Below are 14,608 nucleotides of genomic sequence, written 5' to 3' on the forward strand. Positions count from 1 at the left end.
TGGATCCCTTTCTTCAGCTGTGGCCTGCCAAACAATTTCAGTCACTGCTCCCCTTTCCAAAACAACTCCCTGAAAACCAGAGGGACAAGCGACACACACAGGTTATCCCATCAAGGTCACTTTATTGACACAACAACGGACCAGACAGGCACACAGACAGATACAGGGGCGGGTTAGCTGGTCTGTGGTAGCTTCCTTCTATCCAAGCATGATATGTGTAGCTTCTTCAGTGGGGTGAGGAGGTGAAGACGCCTCAATCCCCTTCCCCACTTAGCATCTGCACGAGGTGGGAAGGGACACCGTGGAGAAAAGAAGGGGGGTGATCGTAAGCTGTGTGGAGAGAGCAGAGCAGGAATTAACACTGTTGGCTAGTGGGTAGGGCGAGGCAAACAGATTCATCCAGGTAAGCACACTCAAGCATCCCTCCTCCATTTTGTAAGCACGGCTTCTGTGCACGGTTCCTGCACATTCAGTCTTGCTTCGGACCACGAGGCTCTGTTCCTGCCAACCAGGTCCAACACGAAACATACACAGCTCTCTCCCTCTCCACCCCGGCCCAAATTCTAGTCACCCAGCAACTCCATCCCAGACTGCCACAGCCCCCATCACCAGGCTGCTTTCTCCACCCTCCAAATTGCAGTCGTTTCCAGATTTATAAAGGAATTCCGTTTTCTGCCTTGAAATCCAAATAACTGCTTGTTCCTCTTCACCCAGCATGGCGTGTTTTGTGTTACTCACCTCTTCCAGGTGTTGGCAGTTGTGGCAATAAGATTACTGCGGCGCTGTGGGGGGGGGGAGAGAAGAGAGGAGAGGAAAAGAGTATCAAGCAAGTGTTTTGGCGGACACATTTTACACTCTGTGAATGAGAAGGGATTGTGTTTTCCACTTCCACCAATCCCACTTGCCTATGCATGCATGTGGGAAATAAGTATGGAGTCCTCCTTTCTGCACTTCTAGGCAAACATCTTCCTGCAGAGGCTGTTGAACTGCAACTCCCATCAGCCAACAGGCATGGATGACGGGAGCTAAAGCCCAGGAACATCTGAAGGAACACATATCCCTCACCCTAAAGGTACAAGTGGAATTGTCAGGTTTAAACCTGGCAGTCTATATAACAACCGTAACTTCTACCCATTTTAGGGATGTGGGGTGAGCTTATGGAATGGCTGAGAGAAAGCTTCCCTTCACAAATCAGGGTTCTTGAACATTGCTGTTCAAGTTTCAGTTTCCAAAACAGATCCTGGGACTAAAGCTCTCCCATCCTCTCTTCTGTGCTGCACCGTCCCTAGGCTGGGTATGTCGTTATTTTTAAAACAACGGCAGCAAAGAGGAATCTGAGCAATGACAACCCATTTCCCTTTCATGCTGCAGTCACCTTTGACCTCCAGCTTGCAGTCCACTATGGCCTCCCCCAGTTCATTGACGGCCTTGCAGGAGTAAGTGGCGCTGTCAAAAGGGCTCGGCTTGCGGATGTTGAGGGTCAGCACTCCCTGGTTGTTTTTCTGCAGGAACTTTGGGTCCCCGCTGATGTCCATTTTGTTCTTCATCCAGATTATTTTGGGCTGGGAACAGACAAAGGGCGAGAAGAGATTAAAAGGAATCCAGATGAAAGGAATCCTGATCACCACACACACCGTTCTAAAACACCTTGTCATTTATCAAATTGTACCGCCTCATACGCTCAAAGGGGAAACAGTTGCAACCAAAATTGTGTGCAAAAAATCCCCAACCTATCAGTTTTAAGCATTAGCATTGAAAAGGATTTCAACCTTTTATCCCTGAAAACGAAGGTTTGTCACCCATGTGCTTAAAAAAAAACAAAAACCCAAGCGTGCCAGATTCCAGGTGTCTTTCCAGAATTCAGTATCTAAAAAGAGTTCATATTTCAGCTTGACAATGCATCCCATCTGTAGTAGATCAAGGCTAGACCAACCTCTGCTTAAAAACCGCCAAGGAAGGAGAGTCCACAACCATTTCCACCATCAAACAGCTCTTACTGTCAGAAAGTTCTTCCTGATGTTTAGTGGGAATCTCCTTTCTTGCATCCTGAAGCCATTGGGTTTGAGTCCTAGCCTCCAAAGCAGGAGAAAACAAGCTTGCTGCATCTTCTACGTGACAGCCCTTAAGATATTTGAAGATGGCTATCATATCTCCTCTTTTCCAGGCTAAACATACCCAACTTCCTCAATCGTTCCTCATAAGGCTTGGTTTCCAGACCTTTGATCATCTTGGTTGCCCTCCTCTGCACACATTCTACCATGTCTATATCCTGAAATTGTGGTGCCCAGAACTGGACATAGTATTCCAGATGCGGTCTGCCCAATGTTTTATTGAGCATTGTGATTCATTTGCAGGGTGGTTATAGGACATTAAGCACTCATTCTGATTTGCTTGCAGGGGGCTCACATGCCTTCCTATTAAACATTCATTCCTTTCACGCCTTTCAGTGCATTTCTGCATTGCTTTTCCAAACTGCAAAAAAACTGGGCTTTTTTAAAGTGGATTTGTTGCTCCAGGGCAGCACTTTAATCCACTTTAACTGTGCAAACCTCAAAGTTCCTGTATGTGCTAGATTTCCTCCCACAAATTACTGACTGACACGCTGGAGGAACTCTTGGAAAAAATCAATTAAAACATGCCAGCAGAAGGGGGGGGGGGTTGCTAGCAGTTGAGAGAAGGCTTAATCACCTCCCTCACAACACACTAATTATCACTGGTGGTACCTTGTCACCCTCCTTATGTGGAACAAAAAAAAATGAATGGCTGGGGGCAGGGGGGGGGAGCACAGGCATGTTTACTTTAATTAAATTAGCAGCATCTTCAAAATCATATTCACAGTATCTGACAATTATTGAGGCGTTGGTGTGTGTTGCTATTAAGAAAAATCCACCGTTTTAATACTAGTTATAATTTACTGAATCTAAGGTTGTTTTCTCTTATTTGTAGCAACGCTTTTTTTTTAAAAAAAAGCCCAACATTTTGGAAGTACCATCCTTAGTCCACTGTTCACTTTCCCCGTCTTCATGCTTTCCCCTCCTCCAGTTATCTCACATCCCTCTCAGCGCCACATTCCTAGTTTTTTGATAGCAGCCACTCCAAACAACTCGACATCATCCCTTTCCGCCTCCTCACTCAGCACTTACTTTAGGAAATCCTCTCACAGCACAGTTCAAGGCAGTGGTATACCCAGCCACGACTGTCCGGTCTACCAGTGGCGTCATGAACACAGGGGCATGGCTGAAGTCGTGTTCCTTGTAGTTTAGCTGTTTACAGATTATTCCTGAAAAGGAAGGGAGAGGGAGGGAAACAGCAAATCCATCAGCGGATCTTAGGGATGGGCAAATTGGGCTGCAAGGCCTACTATACGCACAGACCTGGGAGTAAATCATAGAACTGGAGAGTTGGAAGGGATCCCAAGGATCATCTGGGAATCTCAACTGAAGCATCCATGACAGACGGCCATCCAGCCTCTGCTAAAAGGAGAGCCTCTCGAGGGAGACTGTCGAACAGCTCTTAATGTCCCGTTGAAGCTTTCTATAAACTGCTTTGAGGATTTTTACAATCAAGCAGTGTGTATGAAATAAAACAAACTCAACGGGGTTTACTTCTCAGGCAGACATGCATAGGATTGCATTGCCAGCTAATTTCTAGTCTGCGTCATTCTCACGTGTGTTGGCTTTTGTGTTTTTGGGTACTAAACTGCCAACGGCAGTTGCATGAAAATTCGCATTTAAATATGCATTCATGAATATATTATTTTCCCTCATAATCTGGTGACTCGTAATCTGGTGAACCAGGTTCGCTTCCCCGCTCCTCCACATGCAACTGCTGGGTGACCTTGGGCCAGGCACACTTCTTTGAAGTCTCTCAGCCCCACTCACCTCACAGAGTGTTTGTTGTGGGGAGGAATGTTAGCCACTTTGAGACTCCTTAGGGTAGTGATAAAGCGGGATATCAAATCCAAACTACTCAAAATATTATTATTATTATTATTATTATTATTAACATTTGTTAGTCACTTTATCTTGCCCAAGGCAACCCAGAGCGATTTACGACCAAAGCATCTAGCCAGTATGCATTGCATGAAGTAGCCCAGGTTCCATCCTATACAGGTTTCAATCCTATACAGACTTAACCTGGGATAAGTCCCGTCTCCAGCTGGCCCCGAACCACAACTCCCATCACCCCTAGCCAGCAGGACCAGTGGTCAGGGACGATGGGAACCGCAGTCCAAAAACAGCTAGAGCCCAGAGCCCGGAAAGCCCTGGTTCGATTGAATATTTCTCCTCAAAATATGCATCTTAATGTCTTTTGGTGCCTTTTTTATGAGCCAAGAACTGCACCAGAGCATTCAGAAGCGTGAAAGCCAGCAGATAACGAAGTTCCCTTCTGTGCATTGGTCTAGAAGGTGCAGACCGCAGCCCCTTCTGCTAAGCCCTGGTCGTCCCATTCCCTGACTGTTAGAGCAATTGCCAGCCACCATCTGGCTCCACCGCGTTTACCAGATTTCTGAATGTTGGCGGTGTTTTTGGAGACCCCGGGAGCTTCGCTAAGCCCACAGATGTTCTCGCTGTAGACTCGGAAGTAGTATTCGTTGCCGATGATGAGGTCAGACACCGTGCAGCGGGTGAGGCGGTTGTGCTCGTATACTGTGAACCACTCCTGCGGAAGGAGAGCAGGGACGGTCAGAGAAATAGCTGCAGGCGAGGGAGGATCTGAGCCACAGGTGCCCCCCCCCTCAAAACAACAGAGAGGTGTGCAGGGTCCACAGAGAGGGAAGGAGCAGATGCTCAAGAAGTGGGAAGAGAGGCGATGTAGGATTGAGCCTCCCTGGTTGTGCATAAGTGCTTGATGCCATTTTGGCAGTAGGCAAGGGAATGGTGTTCTTTTTTATTTTAAAAAAACCAGCCCGGCTTTTCTGTTTTATGCACTATTTTATCTGGCTGAAAGTTTCTCCTGCTGTTGTTGTTTTTTACATGCTGTTTTCTGTGCTGTACTTCTACAAATCTGTCATTTGGGTTTTTATTTTTACTCTGAAAGCTTGTAGCCTAAAATAGGAGGATATAAATCACACACACACACACACACACACACACACACATATATATATATATATATATGGAGGTAACTACATCATGTCCTCCAGAAACAAGATCTGTGCTCCTTTGATGCTGCTCTTGTAGCAGGCTTGGAACTGCTGCCTGGTCTTCCTGCTGTGAATTTTGCCACTGGCAAAATGTGAATCTTCACAGTGGTAAGAGAAGTTCTCTTTCTCTTTCTTTCTCTCTCTGATAGTGTCAGCAGTAAATGAGCAATCTGAGCATGTTTGTATGAATCAATTCTGACTGAATTGGGGTCACTAACTTAGATTGGGAGGCTGCTTCCCTTTTGCACAACTATTCAGAGTATCCATTTGTCGCAAGCGTTTTTATACTAACCAACTCACAAAAGCAAGACGCGGGGTCTAAAACCGCATTGACGGCTGGGTACGCTCCGTATATTTAAAGCATGTTTAAAGCACACAGGTTACCCCACCTCAGGAATCCTGGGAACTGTAGTTTGTGAAGGGTGCTTACTCCTGACAGGTAAAGACCAGCGTTTTTGAGCAGGTCCTGGAAATGGACTGGAAGCCATTGAAGTCATTGTCATTAATGGACCTAGTTAACTCTACTAGTTGATTTCAATGGATCTTCTCTGAGTAGGACTAGCACTGCATACAACCCACAATGTCCTGCCTCAGTTAGTCTCTTGCAACGTTGCAAGGTAGCCGCTGGCACACGTTCTCAGCGAGAGCCAGGGGAAAACCCGAGCCCATTACTAGACTGATTCATCATTACTATGAGCAGAAGCCCAATCGGGAAAGGGAAGCCACCTTACCATGGTCTTCTTGTCAGCTTTTTGGATGGAGTAGCCTGTAATCTCCGAATTCCCATCGTCCTTGGGAGGCTCCCACTCTACTAAGGCATTGAAGCCCCACACTTCCTTCACCATCACATTGTGTGCTGGACCCGGTTTCTCTGCAGAAGGAATGGGAAACAACAAGGGCTGCTGCATCACTATGGATAAACAGGGAATGGTCCCTTAGCCAAAACGATGTAAGCAAAAGGTTCCCTGCAATTGCTAAAATGATGTAAACAAATACAATAGACCCAGCAGCTCTCTAAAAAAGGTAAAGTTAAAGTTAAAGGGACCCCTGACCATTAGGTCCAGTCGGGGCAGACTCTGGGGTTGTGGCACTCATCTCGCTTTATTGGCCAAGGGAGCCGGCGTACAGCTTCCAGGTCATGTGGCCAGCATGACTAAGCGGCTTCTGGCAAACCAGAGCAGCACACGGAAATGCCGTTTACCTTCCCGCCGGAGCAGTACCTATTTATCTACTTGCACTTTGAAGTGTTTTCAAACTGCTAGGTTGGCAGGAGCAGGGACCAAGCAACGGGAGCTCACCCCGTCGTGGGGATTCGAACCACTGACCTTCTGATCAGCAAGTCCTAGGCTCTGTGGTTTAACCCACAGTGCCACCCGCGTCCCTAGCAGCTCTCTAGACCATATTAAATTATCAGATTATCCTCCACCAGGGCCAGGGCCTTCTCAGTGATGGCTCTGACCTGGTAGAATGCTCTGTCCCATGAGACCAGGGCCCTGCAGGATTTAACTTCCTTTTGCAGGGCCTGTAAGACAGAGCTATTCCACCTGGCTCTCAATTTGAACTTAGCCTGATCTTTTATTCCCCTTCCTTCCCTCCCCCTCCCCTTTTTATGAAGATTACCCACTCTGGGATCCCACAGCTAATTCTCCCCTGGTCTCCTCACTGGCCCAAACAGGACTAACTTAGCCAGCTAGTCCTGGTGATCATCTAATGTTTATTGGATGAATTTCCCACTAAATTGATTTTTGAATTCTGAATTTATTGTTGTTCACATTTTATTCTGTATTTTATGCTGTTTTTTGTTGCATCAATTAAGTGTTTTAAATTTGTTGTTAGCTGCCCTGAGCCCAGTTTTCTGAACAGGGAAGGGCAGGGTATAAATAAAAAATTGTTGTTGTTGTTGTTGTTGTTGTTGTTGTTGTTGTTGTTGTTAAATGGGGATAGCATGAGTGAATCATTGAATCTTCTGTAACCTGCTAAAATGCTTTCAGCAGGCTTTGGGGCAAAAGTCCAGGGCTCCACTCAGCAGACCGAGCAAATCCAGCAAGGCCTGCTTGTCACATTTCAAAGTTAAGTAGATAATACACAATATCATCACAGTGGGTGGCGCTGTGGGTTAAACCACAGAGCCTAGGACTTGCCAATCAGAAGGTCGGCAGTTCGAATCCCCGTGACAGGGTGAGCTCCCGTTGCTTGGTCCCTGCTCCTGCCAACCTAGCAGTTCGAAAGCACGTCAAAGTGCAAGTAGATAAATAGGTACCGCTCCAGCGGGAAGGTATACGCCGTTTCCGTGCGCCAGAAGCGGCTTAGTCATGTTGGCCACATGACCCAGAAGCTGTACGCCGCTCCCTTCGCCAATAAAGCGAGAGGAGTGCCACAACCCCAGAGTCGGCCACGACTGGACCTAATGGTCAGGGGTCCCTGTACCTTACCTATCATCTCAAGAGAGGAGCCCATTAAGAACGGTTAGACAATAGCCTGAAACGACCCAAAGGCTGAAACGTCATTGCATCCCTGGCTGAAACAGATGCAGGAAGCAGCTAATTCAATACATGGTCAATACATGCAACACAAACACAGAGAGACCCAGCCCTGTCCGCTGGTGCTGGGAAGGTGGGGTGGGGTGGGCCGGAGGGCAGATTTGCGGCTAGCACCTTCTCCAGCGTGCTCCACTTTCAAAGGCAGATTCCCAGAAGGCTCTTGGAAGATGCTAAATTTCACTTCAAACATTCCGCCAGCCAAATCGGGATTAGAGGAGGCGGCTGATCAGAAAGTGCCCATGTCTGGGGAGGGCGAGGGAGGGGGGCCTTTTTCGGTGGTGTCGGGAGAGGTGACATCTGGCTTAAACCATCAGGGAGAAGCTTAAATATAGAATGGAAGAACATGATCTCTCCCCTCTTAGCATGGGGGAAGGGTGGGAGCTGATAAGAGATGGTGACACAGGCAGAGAGGGAGGAGGAGGGGGTGGGGAAGGGGTACCAGGCACCAAGGAGGTCAGGATGGAGGGAGAGGGGTGAGGGGGGGTAAGAGAGAAGTTGTGGACACCAAGTTTGTCTCCCAATGGAAGGGGGAGAATTAAAAGGTAAAGGGACCCCTGTGGCCGACTCTGGGGTTGCAGCGCTCATCTCGCTTTACTGGCCGTGGGAGCCAGCGTACAGCTTCCGGGTCATGTGGCCAGCATGACTAAGCCGCTTCTGGAGAACCAGAGCAGCGCACGGAAACGCCGTTTACCTTCCCTTTACCTTTTGAATTATGGTGCTGGAGGAGACTTTTGAGAGTCCCATGGACTGCAATAAGATCAAACCTATCCATTCTTAAGGAAATCAGCCCTGAGTGCTCACTGGAAAGACAGATCCTAAAGTTGAGGCTCCAATACTTTGCCACCTCATGAAAAGAGAAGACTCCCTGGAAAAGACCCTGATGTTGGGAAAGATGGAGGGCACAAGGAGAAGGGGACGACAGAGGATGAGATGGTTGGACAGTGTTCTCGAAGCTACCAGCATGAGTTTGACCAAACTGCGGGAGGCAGTGGAAGACAGGAGTGCCTGGCGTGCTCTGGTCCATGAGGTCACGAAGATTCGGACACGACTAAACAACAACAAAGCACAGACATTTTTGTACACATTCCTTGGCAGGAGAGCTGCGCTGCAAAATGCAGGAAAGGGTGGGTTTTTGAAGGACGGCCGTGTTCCGGTTTGTGCATTGTTTCAGAATGGGGTCTGTTGGGATGTTTGCTTTTAAATGCAAACTGGATCCAATTATTTTCTCCTCTCCCTAGACAGAACCCCAGTGGAGCAGAGGCCAGGAGGCAGCTGCCAGCCCAGCCAGACGAGGAGGTGCCTTTCTTCCATGGGCAGCATCTTCTGAGGTTGCTGCGCAGCTGGCTGAAGGCTGCCTAGTGCTCTGCCAACCCTCCTGTCTCTCTCGCAGGCCTGGGAGTTGAGAGCATCTAGGTCTCCCACGGGGAGAGAGGAGACTGATGGAGCAGGCCTGGATTAAAGCTTGTTAACAATTTAGCAGCTGCAGCGAGAAGGAAGGGGGAAGGGAGGGGGGGAGAACAGAGACTGCGCCCTCCCCTTGCTTCCCTCTAAGTTGCCAGGCCATCTTTCAGCTGCCCTTGGATAGCAGAGCTGAAGCGAAGGAAACTCTCGCCTCTGGGCTTTGGGTTTAGGGCCACTGGTTGCCTGCACCTCTTGCCTTCCAGGAATAATAATAACAATAATAATTTATTATTTATACCCCGCCCATCTGGCTGGGTTTCCCCAGCCACTCTGGGCAGCTTCCAACACAATATTAAAATAAAGTAATGCATGAAACATTAAAAGCTTTCCTAAACAGGGTTGCCTTCAGATGTCGTCTAAAAGTCTGGTAGTTGTTGTTCTCCTTGACATCTGGTGGAAGGGCGTTCCACAGGGCGGGTGCCACTACCGAGAAGGCCCTCTGCCTGGTTCCCTGTAACTTGGCTTGTTGCAGGGAGGGAAGATTATAATGGAATTATATTATATAATGGAATGGTAAAGACCAGCTCAGCCCCACCCATTGGCCAGATAAGGGAAGAGCAGAACAGCTGTTCGAATGCTTGCTTCCCTCTTCCCTCCCTGCTCCTTTCGCCAGTCGATTGTGAGCCTGTGGGCAGGAGTTGGCTCCACACATTTAAAGCACATGGCTTTCCCCTGAAGAATCCTGGGAACTGCCATTTTGCTTCCCAGCACCTTTTAACAAACCACAGTCCCCAGGAGGTGTTGAAGTCATGGGCTTTACTTGTACGGTGTGCGCACACTCAGCTACCGCCTTCCTTTTGAATGTCTGCACAACACTTAGAAAATGTTAGGCCTTTTGTAAGTGTTTCTTCATCTCCCTCTCTGACTACCTGCACCAAGGCGAGAGTGGACCTCACCAAAGACAAAATAAAGATTATCTGTTACAAGATTTGCACATTGAGCTGGGTGGGATGTTGAACTAGACCAATGGTTCCCAAGTAGCTAAGCACCCGTTGTGTTTCAAAAACCAAACCGTCGACCCCTTACTTTTGAAAATTTTGATATCTCTACGATATCATTAGACCGTTAAAGCCCTAAACAGCCTCAGCCCAGTATACCTGAAGGAGTGGACCCACCCCCGTCATTCAGCCCGGACACTGAGGTCCAGCGCCGAGGGCATTCTGGCGGTTCCTTCCCTGTGAGAAGTGAGGTTACAGGGAACCAGGCAGAGGGCCTTCTCAACAGTGGCGCCCGCCCAGTGGAACTCCCATCAGATTTCAAGGAAATTAACAACTGACTTTTAGAAGACATCTGGATGCAGCCCTGTTTAAGAAAGTTTTTAATGTTTGATGTTTTAGCACTTTTTAAATTATTATTAATATTCTGTTGGGAGCAGCCCAGAGTGGCTGGGGAAGTCCAGCCAGATGGGCAGTGTATAAATAAAGAATAGTAATTATTATTATTATTATTATTATTATTATTATTATTATTATTTATTTTATGGTAGTTTTTGTTATGTGTATGGTGCCACGGACCCCTTGGGTGGGTTATACAGGCCCTCTAGGGTCTGTGGACCAACAATTTGGGTACCACCGAAATAGACGTCGATTGATTGACGCAACTAGATGACCGCCAATGTCCTTTCGGCTCTAAAACCACATGATTCTAAGAGAACTCGAGACAACACACACACACATCCCCCTCTACATAGTCTCCCCCATATTCACCTACCCCGGCTGCACCCCCAAAACATGGTTAGCTTTTTTAAAAAAATGTAAATTTGCTGTTGCAACAATGAAATCTCAAAGGAAGGCCGGTCCTTCTTACCAACAACCCGGATCTTGATGATAGCCTTGTCCTCCATGTTTTCAATCTTAACTGAGAGTTCGTAGAAGCCAGAGTGGTGCCGTTGAGCTTTGCGTATGAAAAGGATGGTGTCCAAGTCGGAGGTGCGGATGTTGATCTCTTTGGGGTCCAGAGGCTTCCCATCCTTTGACCAGGTGACTACAGGGCGGGGTTTACCCTGGAGATGATCAAATGCTTGGCATTGCCACAGAGGCCTTCATTCTAGCGGCATCCCTTCCACCCGCCCTGCCCCACTTCTCCCCACATTTTGCTCCAGAGCTGGAAGCTTTTCCCAGCTGAGTTCTCGGTTGGCGCATGAATAGTTTTATGCAGGCATAGCCAAACTCGGCCCTCCAGATGTTTTGGGAGTACAACTCCCATCACCCCTAGCTAACAGGACCAGTGGTCAGGGATGATGGGAGTTGTAGTCCCAAAACATCTGGAGGGCCGAGTTTGCCTATGCCTGGTTTTATGTGTCTAAAAATCAATAAATAAAAGGAAGTTGTGTTTGTCCATAAGGGGAGGAAGTTCAAAACCCACAGCTGGCAAACCTTTTACAGTTGTACCTTGGAAGTCAAATGGAATCCTTTCTGCAAGTCCGTTTGACTTCCAAAAGGTTCAAAAACCAAAGTGCGGTTTCTGATTGGCTGCAGGAAGCTCCTGCAGGCATTCGGAAGCCACAGAAGCCCCGTCGGACGTTCAGGTTCTGAAGAACATTTGCAAACCAGAACACCCTCTCCTGGGTTTGCGGTGTTCGGGAGGCAAAACGTCCAAGTACCAAGGCGTTCGGGATCCAAGGTATGGCTGTATTAGGAGTGCAAACCAAAACGTCACCTAAAAAATGAGTTGCTTTCGGACTTCTCCTGCACTCTTCAACGAGGAAAGACCCCGCAAAATATGAGGAAAATAAACTGGCAGGATGTTGTAGGCATACATTCTGCATTTGGGCTTGGTCCCGAATTGGAGACTGCAGGGGGAATGAGTCTGCAAACACTGCAGTTGGATGGAATATTCCTAGGATGCTGGGATGTGGGGGTTCTGGCTGTTTTCCAAAAACAAAGTTTTTCAGTTGCTTGGGGCAACCTTCTTTCAGTAGGAAGGTTTGCAGGCTAATGGGGCTGACGCTTCCTCAATGGGAGATCATGGTTGGGAAATACAGTGGTACCTCGGGTTACATACACTTCAGGTTACATACGCTTCAGGTCAAAGACTCCGCTAACCCAGAAATAGTGCTTCAGGTTAAGAACTTTGCTTCAGGATGAGAACAGAAATTGTGCTCTGGGGGTGCGGCAGCTAAAGTGGTGCTTCAGGTTAAGAACAGTTTCAGGTTAAGTACGGACCTCTGGAATGAATTAAGTACTTAACCTGAGGTACCACTGTATCTGGAGAGCTTTCAGAGGTTAGCCATCAACGCTCAGAGGAGAGTTTTGACAAACCCAGACACAGCACTGAGAGGAAGGGCTGACAGAAAGACTGTGTAGGTAAGTGTTTGCTTGCTTGCTTGCTTAAAACTGTGATAGGAACATGAAGCATGATGCAGAACCCGGATGAGGAAGGGCTTCAAGTGAAACTTCAAACCTCCCTCAATGTTCTTCTGGGTAAACGTGAATTCCAGGGTGGGTGGAATCCCCAAAGCCAGCTGCTCACCTGGAATGGGATCACCAAGTTGACCTGTTCTCCAACTCTCCTGATGTACGTCGTCCGGAGATGGCGAGGAAGGCGGATCTTGGGCTGCTCTATAAGGCAAGAGAGAAAGCAAGTGGGTCAGCATGAAATTTGCATAAGATGGCAGGTGGTTGGGATCCAGACTTTCCAAAGTCAGTTTAGGCACGTATTGGGTTGGATCTAGATTAATGTGTTGTACTTAAGAGCAGACCTACTGAAATAAATGGGATGACTTTAAGACAACTAAGTTCAGTCTTACTGATTTCAGTGGGTATAAATTGAGTATAACCCCCCTTTACCTGGGAGTAGGCCCTATTGAATTCAATAGGACTTACTTCTCATCAAGCATGGTTAGGATAGTGCTCTAAGTCTAGACTCAACTCCTTCAGTGTTTTAAGTTTATAATTTGGCAACGTCCTTTAAGATTCCAGCCTTAAATCCAGTTCTCCCTATTTCTGCAGCACTTTGCGGTTTTTAAATGCTTACAAAAATGCTACAGCATTTCAGTTTGAATTTCTCCTACTAAACACATTTACATGTACCCCCCCCTTTTTTTTGCAAGCCATTTCTCCTAATTCTTGTATACTATTTTCATGGCTATAATAACTTTCATGCACACTTTCATCTAATATGTGCATTTTGTAAACTATGGTAGGAGAATCGCATTGCAAAATGGCTATGTATGAATTCCGAAGGACGGCTGCACGTCAGTTCTTATTTGGCTTCGGAAACTGCAAATTTGACAGATCCACCTCTAAATGCCAACGGAATCAAGTTTCTCCCCTCCTCCTAATTCCTAGTGACTTGGAGCAACAAGCACATCTAGCCCACGGACATCTTCTCAGTCTGGCTCTCCAAGAACCTTTGGAGGAGTGAAACTAGAAGCTCTTGTATGTTCTGCCTCTGCAGGCTCCCTTTATAAGGCAGCAAGGCCCAGGGGACCGGGTAGGGACACTGAGGGAGCTCAGGGTTCACAGCTCAAGAAATACAACTTGACTCACGGACAATCTCTCGGATAGTGACCGGCTGCGCAAGGGTGGCTGGTAAACTCTTGCCAGCGATGTTGACTGCAATGACCCGGAACAAAAGCTTCTCCCCTGTAGGAAGTCCCTTAGCGGTGTAGCCACAGCGTTCGACTAGCTCTGTGTTGGCAGCTACCCATTCGTCGGCTGGGAGCAGAGAACACAAGGTTAGAAGGTAAAAGGTGTTGGATGACAGGAGCGAGCCAGCAATAAATCACACTGTGAAAGTTGGAGTTAACTCTTTATTAGCCAAAAAAAACCCCAGCATGTACACAGGAGTGCCAGCCCTAATAAGCCCAGCAACTCATCTCTGGTAAGTCTTGCCTCCATGAAGCAGTTGCTGAGATCCTTGCCTCCCCACAGCTCCCTAAGTCCCCTTCTTTCCAGTGTTTCCCCCAAGCAATTTGAGACTACGCCTATGTAAAGCTAACTTATCCTCCACCCTTTTCATGCCTCTCCTGGTTCTGGGAGACAAGTGGGGAGGGGATATTGTAACAGCAGGAGGGGAAAACACCCATGCCTCTTCACCAGCCAGAGTCATCTCTGCCTCTTGGCCTCTCTCCTCTCCTGCCTCTGATTCTGGAAATCTCTCTGCTACAGACTCTGCCAACTCATTGAGCCCTGCTGCCCCTTCAGCTTCTGACACCTCCTCCACCCAGTCTTCTCCCTCTGACCACCTCAACATCATCCCACCACCAACCCCAGGCTCTGACTCCTTTCCACTGCCGAACAGCTCTTCCTGACGTTTAGTTGGAACCTCCTTTCTTGTAACTTGAAGCCATTGATTCGGGTCCTACCATCCAGAGTGGCAGAAAAGAAGCCCGGTCCATCTTCCATGTGACCGCCCTTTAGATATCTGAAGATGGCTACCATATCTCCTCTCAGTCTTCTCTTATCCAGGCCAAACATAACCCAACTCCCTCAACCATTCCTCAATAGGCTCGGTTTCC

General features: G+C 47.7%; 1 protein-coding gene across 3 annotated transcripts in view; it reads right to left on the reverse strand.

Moving 5' to 3' along the window:
* Positions 1 to 102: 102 nt before the first annotated feature.
* Positions 103 to 14,608, reverse strand: part of MYBPC2 (myosin binding protein C2) — a 68,018-nt gene continuing 53,512 nt past the window's right edge. For all 3 annotated transcript variants that reach the window (XM_080976541.1, XM_080976540.1, XM_080976542.1), the window contains exons 22-30: positions 13,638 to 13,805; positions 12,619 to 12,707; positions 10,954 to 11,149; positions 5,878 to 6,017; positions 4,503 to 4,662; positions 3,144 to 3,280; positions 1,376 to 1,562; positions 739 to 782; positions 103 to 330 (exon numbers count right to left, since the gene is read on the reverse strand). In XM_080976541.1, coding sequence (XP_080832667.1) covers positions 772 to 782; positions 1,376 to 1,562; positions 3,144 to 3,280; positions 4,503 to 4,662; positions 5,878 to 6,017; positions 10,954 to 11,149; positions 12,619 to 12,707; positions 13,638 to 13,805 — 1,088 coding nt within the window. In that variant the 3' untranslated portion in view covers positions 103 to 330; positions 739 to 771. The remainder of the gene's footprint in view (positions 331 to 738; positions 783 to 1,375; positions 1,563 to 3,143; positions 3,281 to 4,502; positions 4,663 to 5,877; positions 6,018 to 10,953; positions 11,150 to 12,618; positions 12,708 to 13,637; positions 13,806 to 14,608) is intronic.

Source organism: Podarcis pityusensis (genome assembly GCF_964106645.2).
Source record: "Podarcis pityusensis genome assembly, chromosome: 13".
Classification (NCBI taxonomy): Eukaryota; Metazoa; Chordata; class Lepidosauria; order Squamata; family Lacertidae; genus Podarcis; species Podarcis pityusensis.